We start from the raw sequence: 9198 nt of genomic DNA on the forward strand, positions 1-9198 counted from the left end.
TAAGATCCATCAACTCAGCACAGACCAGAAGATTGAACCTGGAACCTTCCTGGGCCTAGTTTCAGTTCCACAAGAGCTGGTGAATTTACACATCTCAGTTTCTGAGGGGATGGGGTCTGGGGGGGGAACTAATCAATTTTGAATGATTAAAACAGGTGGGAGTCCTCCCAGCTTTGCGTAGCTAGCGAAGTTCTGCCAGGTAGACTGAGACCAGCAATAAGGGCAGTGTGAGGGGGTCACTGAACACAGAGGCAAAGAAATACAATGACTCCTGGTTCATTTCACTGTTGAAGGGGAAGGAATGCCTCAGGCATTTCCTCCCCCAATGTCTAACCAGGAATAAAGAAGGAATGTGACCTTTACCGTGTTTGAAACATACCTGATGTTTTTGGACTGACCGGTGAGCTTTTCCAGACTGGCCCAACCCACACTCTCCTCTTCTGGCTGGGTACTGAGAGAGACTTGTATTTACACAGCACCTTAACACGCCTGTCAGAAGCAAGTCCAAAAGCTCGACACAAACAATGGAGTATGTCAGGGCGCAGTCACTCTTCTTACACTGTTGCAGCCGCCAAGTTGGGCAGAGCAATGTCCCACAAACAGCAATCAGATAAATGACCAGTTAATCTGTTTTTCAGTGGTTCTGGTTGAGGGATGAATATTGATTAGGACACCAGAGAGAACTCCCCTGCTCTGCTTCAAATAGTGCTGTGGGATCTTTAACATCCACCAGCACCAGTAGTCTCATCCAAATAGTGGCACCTCCAACAACGCAGCATTCCCTCAGTTGCACTCGGGGAGATCTACCTCGATTATGTGCTTATTTCCTGCAGTCTTCAGTCTTCTGACCCAGAGGAGAGAGTGCAACCAACTGAGCCAAGCTGCAGTCATATCATTTCGGTATCCCATCATTTGACACTTGCTTTGCTGTTAAAGTACACCCACCACCCCAATATCTAACAGGAAATAATGAACAAAGGAATCCTTTATTGTTATTTAAAAGCAGTTGTATTTTTGGCCTGTTGTTTTGGACCAGCTTGAAATCCTTTCTGGACTGCCTGAGACTATTCTCCCCACTGCGTGTGAATGTGTAGTTTTCCAGGAGAGTGTCAGCCATGGCTCAGCGAGCAGCACTCTCACTTCTAAGTCATGGAGGTCATGGGTTCTAGTCTCCCCTTCAGAGACTTGAGCTCATAATCCAGGACTGACATTCCCAGTGCAGTACTGAGGGAACGTTGCACTGTCGGAGGTGCAGTCTTTCGGATGAAACGTTAAACCGAGGCCCCGTCTGCCCTCTCAGGGACGTAAAAAATTCCCACGGCACCATTTGAAGAAGAGCAGGGGAGTTCTCCCCAGTTTCCTGGGCCAATATTGATTCCTCAACCAACATTACTAAAAGCAGATGATCTGGTCATTATCACATTGCTGGTTGTGGGATCTTGCTGTTCACAAATTGGCTGCTGTGTTTCCTACATTACAAGTGACTACACTTTAAAAACTACTTCATTGGCTGTAAAGCGCTTTGGCACATCCTGAGGTTGTGAAACGTACTGTGTAAATGGAAATTATTTCTTTCTTCTCAGAGTCAGGGGGCTTCTCACTATCACTAATGTGACAGACCAGCCCCGAAGTAGCAGTGACCCGAAACGCCAGGTATTTTCAACAAGTGCCTGTGGGTGAGAGTGTCAGGGTGTGGTGGTCTATCTAGTGATACTGGTGGCGCAAAATCTGCACCCAGGTTAGAAAGGGAATTAACGCTCTCCTGAATCACTGTGCTAGGAACTCTCCTCCAATATCAACGTGACTCAAGGAAATTCTGCTGATGTGATCAATGTATTAACCATGAACAGTCTCAGTTCTGTCCCATTTCTCCCACAGTGCTGTCTTTCTAATCTGCGAGCACCATCTGCCGAGAATACTTTCTTCGCTACCTCCTGAAGTGGATAGCCAGCAGTGAGGTGGGTGCAGGGTGAGCATTGGTGCTACTTGCAACGTCTGTTCTGTCTGGGAGTGAGCAGTCAGCCTACCCGTGTAGGTGAACGATGTGTTTCTCACAGCACAGACAATCCCTTAACACTGGGAAAGGTTTCAAACCAGAACGGTAAAGGCAGGAGCAAATGCTCATGCAATGGTCCCCAGTGTTACCACTGGACTCTGAATCTGCCCAGGTGCAAGAATGGGATAAATTCAGTTTACAAAGGCCCGCATCATATTTCCACAATGTAAATATAATGTGAAAGAGCTTCTAGATCAGATTGCATCACATTAAGAGTACGTGAAAAGCATGTCATTCACTGGGAATCTGCATTTAATTAGCCCATCAGGCCCTGATTTCTGTGACAGGAACTCTCTACGTTTAATGAAAAAGAACTCTGAACACTTTTTCTATTGTACTCAGGCTCTCTCCCTTCCCCCTTACCTGCCATTACCCCATCTTCCACTAGTTGCCCCCTTCCTCCCAGCTACCCCCCTCACCCATTAGCCTCACCAGTCGGGAAGGTTGGACAGCCTCACAATTATCCACAATGCCCTCTCAGTCAGCCCATCCCAGGCATCCTAGAGTGACCCAGGAAAGGAAATCCTTTCCCTCCTTCCTTTAGGTGTCAGTGTGGCTCAGTGGGTAGCACTCTCGCCACTGAGTCAGAAGACTTGTGGTTTCGAGTCGTCCTCTAGGAACGCAAAATCTAGGCTGACGTTCCATGTTGGAGGCGCTATCCTTTGGATGAGATGTTAAACCGAGGCCCTATCAGGTGGATGGAAAAGATCCCATGCCACTATTTTGAAGAAGAGCAGGGGAGTTCTCCCCGGTGTCCTGGGCCAATATTTATCCCTCAACCAACGTCACTAAAACAGATTATCTGGTCATTATCACATTGCTGTTTGTGGGATCTTGCTGTTCACAAATTGGCTGCCGCATTTCCTACATTACAACAGTGACTGTACTTCAAAAGTACTTCATTGGCTGTAAAGCGCTTTGGGACATTCTGAGGTTGTGAAAGGTGCTATAGAAATGCAAGTCTCTCTTTTATTATTGATCTTAACCCATGTCCCAGAGATAATTCTAACTAACCTTTCCTCCAAACTACACAGCAAAGTTAAAAAAATACTGCTTATTTTTAATGCCGATGTACAGCGACAGGTGGGGGGCCGATCGGGAGTGATGTGGAGTCAGGGGAGGTTCCTGCTCCTCCAGGCTCCACATCATCGATTACTGATTGATTTTTTTATATACACTTATGTTTCACTAACGGCTACAGAGGCTGCTGACCATCGGGAGGGAACCAGGTCCAGCCCCTGGACACGCTGACCGCCGGGAGGGGACCAGGTCCAGCCCCTGGACACGCTGACCGCCGGGAGGGGACCAGGTCCAGCCCCTGGACACGCTGACCGCCGGGAGGGGACCAGGTCCAGCCCCTGGACACGCTGACCGCTGGGAGGGGACCAGGTCCAGCCCCTGGACACGCTGACCGCCGGGAGGGGACCAGGTCCAGTCCCTGGACACGCTGACCGCCAGGAGGGGACCAGGTCCAGCCCCTGGACCCAATGATCGTCAAACAATTTCGGCCAGGGGGCCTAAGACAGGCCATAGGGGCCTAACGCCTATTTTAGGCGACTGGCAGGAATACCTACCAATATGCCGACCACATAACGTGGGCACAGATCGGGCGCAGGACCTTGTGCCCCAAAATTGGTCCCTTCTCCCCCAATTTTCCATCAGGGATGTGTTAGAGAGCTTCGGACTGGTGCAAGCAATAGAGTTTGGAGCTATGTGGGCTGGAAAGTCCTAACTTATCAAATTGTTCCTCGCAGCTCTTCCCCCTAACTCCAAGGATCAGTCTCGTTAGCCCGCCCTACAACAACAACAACTTTCATTTATATAGCAGCTTTAACATATTAAAACGTCCCAAGGCGCTTCACAGGAGCGATTATAAGACAAAATTTGACACCGGGCCACATAAAAAGATGTGAGATGACCAAAAGCTTGGTTAAAGAGGTAGGTTTTAAGGAGCTTCTTAAAGGAGGAGAGAGGTAGAGAGGCGGAGGGGTTTAGGGAAGGAATCCCAGAACTTAGGGAACACTTAGGACGACTGAAGGCACGGCCGCCAATGGTGGAGTGATGGAATTTGTGGATGCGCAAGAGGCCAGAATTGAAGGAGTGCAGAGGTCTCGGAGTTGGTTAGATGATGTGATGGAGTGGATGTAAGACTTCGGTCTGGATGGATGAGCAAAGGTGGACCTCATGGCCCCAATCATAGGTTCGATAGTTAAGCAGCACGTGGAGCCTCGCTGGGTTCAGAAGCCCCTTGGATACAGCTGGTTTGCCCCTCCCTCACCTCGGTAATCAGGCACAAGAAAAGAGCATCTTTGCCATGTCAGCAAACAGAGTAAGTAAACACTGCAAAGCAAGAACGAATCTGCCCAGCAAGAGACAGGTTTGACATTCCGTGAATAGAAATGGGAAGAGTAACAAGTCTGCTAGTGACAAAACATGCTCGGTGAACAAATATCTCAACGCTGAATGTATTTCCCCTCAGCCCTCCCTCCCTATGTTCCTGTGTTTACGTTTAGCATTAAGATTGGATTGTATATCAATCAATTTTTAGACTTTAATGATCAGATTCAGCCCTTAAGTAGTTAAATGTCTCACCTCTGTTGATCCTCAGATCCATTCAAACCACACTCACCCTGGTTAGATCACAAGGCTCACAGGCAGAATATCCAACATTTCATCCAAAATATGAACTTTTAAATATTTCTTGTTTTCATTACAATTTCAGTAACTTTAAAAAATCAAGTAGGATGCACTCATGTTAATGTTTTGTAACTGAATGTGCCTGTGTGTGTGTACACGGGTGCGTGTGCCTGTGTGTGTGTACACGGGTGCGTGTGCCTGTGTGTGTACACGGGTGCGTATCTCTCTCTCTATAGGTTTGTGTATGTTTGTGTATTTGACTGTATATTCTATGCTCTGACTCCCTGTTTCTGTGTGTATCTTTCTGTAGGTTGAGGTGTTTTTTAGTCTACCTCCCATAGTTCTGATTCGGTAAATGTGTATGTCTTTGTTTTGTAATAAAAATGGAAAATGCTGGAAATACTCAGCAGGTCAGGCAGCTGAATTTTTGTCTTTTGTCTATGTTTTGTGTCTGTCTGTGTGTGTGTGTCTGTCTGTGTGTCTGTCTCTCGGGGTGTCTGCCTCTGTGTCTCTTGGGGTGTGTCTGTATGGTGCTATGTTTCTCAGTGTCTGATTGTCTGTTTTGAGTGTCTCTCTGTGCATCTATGTTTCTTGGGTGTGTCTCAGTGACTGTGTCTGTGTGTATGTACTTGTTCTTTGTGTCTCAGTGTATATTTATGTTCTACATGTGGTTATGTGTATGTCTCAGTGTGTTTCTGTACAGTGTCCTGTTTCTCGGTGTGTGTCTGTGTTCTGTGTATGTCTCTACATGCCCATGTTTCTTACTGTATCTCTGTGTGTGTGTTTCTGTGTGTGTGTTTATGTCTGCTGTCTGTCTATGTTCTGTGCCTGTGTGTGTGTTTCTGTGTCTGTATGTGTCAATGTTTGAGTGTTTCTATGTTTGTATTTGTGTTTTTCTCACTCTCTGGGATTGCATGTTCAGTTTGTGTCTCCTGTGCACAATGTGTATTTGTCTCTGTCTGTCTCTAACTATCTGTTTCTGTCTCTCAGTCTCTAACTATTTGTTTCTGTCTCTAACTCTCTGCCCGTGTGTGTGCCTTTCTGTCTCTAACTCTCTGCCCGTGTGTGTGCCTTTCTCTCTATCTCTCTCTGCCCCTGTCTGTGTCTCTCTATCTCTCTCTGCCCCTGTCTGTGTCTCTCTATCTCTCTCTGCCCCTGTCTGTGTCTCTCTATCTCTCTCTGCCCCTGTCTGTGTCTCTCTATCTCTCTCTGCCCCTGTCTGTGTCTCTCTATCTCTCTCTGCCCCTGTCTGTGTCTCTCTATCTCTCTCTGCCCCTGTCTGTGTCTCTCTATCTCTCTCTGCCCCTGTCTGTGTCTCTCTATCTCTCTCTGCCCCTGTCTGTGTCTCTCTATCTCTCTCTGCCCCTGTCTGTGTCTTTCTATCTCTCTCTGCCCCTGTCTGTATCTTTCTATCTCTCTCTGCCCCTGTCTGTGTCTCTCTATCTCTCTCTGCCCCTGTCTGTGTCTCTCTATCTCTCTCTGCCCCTGTCTGTGTCTCTCTATCTCTCTCTGCCCCTGTCTGTGTCTCTCTATCTCTCTCTGCCCCTGTCTGTGTCTCTCTATCTCTCTCTGCCCCTGTCTGTGTCTTTCTATCTCTCTCTGCCCCTGTCTGTGTCTCTCTATCTCTCTCTGCCCCTGTCTGTGTCTCTCTATCTCTCTCTGCCCCTGTCTGTGTCTTTCTATCTCTCTCTGCCCCTGTCTGTGTCTTTCTATCTCTCTCTGCCCCTGTCTGTGTCTCTCTATCTCTCTCTGCCCCTGTCTGTGTCTCTCTATCTCTCTCTGCCCCTGTCTGTGTCTCTCTATCTCTCTCTGCCCCTGTCTGTGTCTCTCTATCTCTCTCTGCCCCTGTCTGTGTCTCTCTATCTCTCTCTGCCCCTGTCTGTGTCTTTCTATCTCTCTCTGCCCCTGTCTGTGTCTCTCTATCTCTCTCTGCCCCTGTCTGTGTCTCTCTATCTCTCTCTGCCCCTGTCTGTGTCTCTCTATCTCTCTCTGCCCCTGTCTGTGTCTTTCTATCTCTCTCTGCCCCTGTCTGTGTCTCTCTATCTCTCTCTGCCCCTGTCTGTGTCTCTCTATCTCTCTCTGCCCCTGTCTGTGTCTCTCTATCTCTCTCTGCCCCTGTCTGTGTCTTTCTATCTCTCTCTGCCCCTGTCTGTGTCTTTCTATCTCTCTCTGCCCCTGTCTGTGTCTCTCTATCTCTCTCTGCCCCTGTCTGTGTCTCTCTATCTCTCTCTGCCCCTGTCTGTGTCTCTCTATCTCTCTCTGCCCCTGTCTGTGTCTCTCTATCTCTCTCTGCCCCTGTCTGTGTCTCTCTATCTCTCTCTGCCCCTGTCTGTGTCTTTCTATCTCTCTCTGCCCCTGTCTGTGTCTCTCTATCTCTCTCTGCCCCTGTCTGTGTCTCTCTATCTCTCTCTGCCCCTGTCTGTGTCTCTCTATCTCTCTCTGCCCCTGTCTGTGTCTCTCTATCTCTCTCTGCCCCTGTCTGTGTCTTTCTATCTCTCTCTGCCCCTGTCTGTGTCTCTCTATCTCTCTCTGCCCCTGTCTGTGTCTCTCTATCTCTCTCTGCCCCTGTCTGTGTCTTTCTATCTCTCTCTGCCCCTGTCTGTGTCTTTCTATCTCTCTCTGCCCCAGTGTGTGTGCGCGTTTCTGACCCGCTGCGGCCGCTCGGCCCTGCTCCTTACCTCTGTCCCGGGACGGTCGGGTCCCGTGTGCTGTGAGTTCAGACTCCTGCTCTGTGTAACTGCAGCAGTTGCTGTTACCTTGAGACATTGAGACATCTGGCGCGGCTGGAAGCGAGACACGGTGAATGAATAAGTCAGCAGCCACTCGTTAAACCGTCCCTTTAAATCTGTTCTACATAATGTCAGCCGCACCACTCAATAATTAACAACTTGTCCAAACTCGAAGTACAGCCTGGTCTGGGGTTATGGGATGTCTGCCTTCGCCCCGTCTGAAACTTTCTCGCTTCAAATCTCTCCTCTTCTGAATGAATCATGCAGGTTTTTTAAAAAAAAACTTTTGTAAATCTCATCGATTTGACTGAGCCAAAGAAAGTTTTAATTGAGAAGTTCAGAAAGTTCTTCAACTTTAGCTGACAAAAACTTTTAAAAAACTTTTCTTTCCAAACTTACTGCAGGTTTTCTGTCTCAGACTCGTTCTTTAGTTCCTTTTCTGTGTATTTGCTTCTCTCGGAGCTCCTCCAGGTCCCTCAGTCTGGAGTTGGCTGGAGATCAGATTTCTCATGCTGGGCTCTTTCTTCCCCCAGTGATTTGACTGGCCCCTTTCCATTCCGGCTCTCCCCCCTCTCTCTCTTTCTCCTCCTGAACCGGGAGGCGGAAATCGCCTGGATTTCGGATTTCTTAGTTTCCTCCAACAGGACCTGTGTGATTCCAAAAGAAGTCTGTAGCTCACTGGAAGTTTACCCAACTTCAGGGAGAGAAAAAACACAAATAAACCTGGCAGCCAATGTAATGTGTGGCTGAAAACCCGAGTGTGTGTCAGGAAGATGAATAATCAGAGAAAGGGAGAAAGTTAGAATCATTTAATTGTATTTAATATTAATTAGCAGTGATCACCCTGACACTTTCAGTAATCTCTCTATTTGCATCATTTAGGGAGAAAGGGGAAGATGGTATTTTAATAAATCACTCAGGCAAAATCACATTCTCAAGATTTGAGATTCTCAGGATTTCCAAACACACACAGAGAGAATATACAGACAGTCTCGAGTGAGAAAAGGTCCTTTCAGCCCCTCCCTATCCAGAGACCATCTCTATGGTGGAGCTCCCCTCACACTGTCCATCCCCTACATTAGAAAGACAATGTGATAGCTGGTTCATCTGTTTTGGTGATGTTGGTTGAGGGATAAATGATGGCCAGAACACTGGGGAGAACTCTTTGTTCCTCATTAAACTGTGCCATAAATCTCTTGTATCTACCTGACCAGGCAAACGGGGCCTCAGTTTAATATTTCAGCCAATAGGCAGCACCCCTGACAGTGCAGCACTCCCTCAATACTGCACAGGAGTGTCGGCCTGGATTATATCCTACAGAATCATAGAATCATAGAATGTTAACAGCACAGAAGGACACCATTCGGCCCATCGAGCCCCTGCAGACTCTTTGTAAGAGCAATTCAGTTAGCCCCATTCCCCCGCTCTTTCCCCGTAGTCCTGCAATTTTTTTCCCTTCAAGTATTTATCCAATTCCTTTTTGAAAGCCACGATTGAATCTGCCTCCACCACCCTTTCAGGCAGCGCATTCCCGATCATAACAACTCGCTGCGTAAAAAAGTTTTTCCTCATGTTGCCTTTGGTTCTTTTGCCAATCACATTAAATCTGTGTCCTCTGGTTCACGACCCTTCCCGCCAATGGGAACAGTTTATTTATTTTATCTAAACCCTTCATGATTTTGAACACTTCTATCAAATCTCCTCACAACCTTCTCTGCTCTAAGGAGAACAACCCCAGCTTCTCCAATCTATCCATGTAACTGAAGTCCTTCATTC

General features: G+C 47.6%; 1 protein-coding gene across 1 annotated transcript in view; it reads right to left on the reverse strand.

Moving 5' to 3' along the window:
• Nucleotides 1-7542, reverse strand: part of mdfi (MyoD family inhibitor) — an 83590-nt gene extending 76048 nt beyond the window's left edge. Inside the window, exon 1 of the mRNA XM_068007752.1 lies at nucleotides 7372-7542. Within this exon, the coding sequence (XP_067863853.1) occupies nucleotides 7372-7459 (88 nt within the window). The 5' untranslated portion in view covers nucleotides 7460-7542. The remainder of the gene's footprint in view (nucleotides 1-7371) is intronic.
• Nucleotides 7543-9198: the final 1656 nt, after the last annotated feature.

This window comes from Heptranchias perlo, chromosome 27 (genome assembly GCF_035084215.1).
Source record: "Heptranchias perlo isolate sHepPer1 chromosome 27, sHepPer1.hap1, whole genome shotgun sequence".
Lineage (NCBI taxonomy): Eukaryota > Metazoa > Chordata > Chondrichthyes > Hexanchiformes > Hexanchidae > Heptranchias > Heptranchias perlo.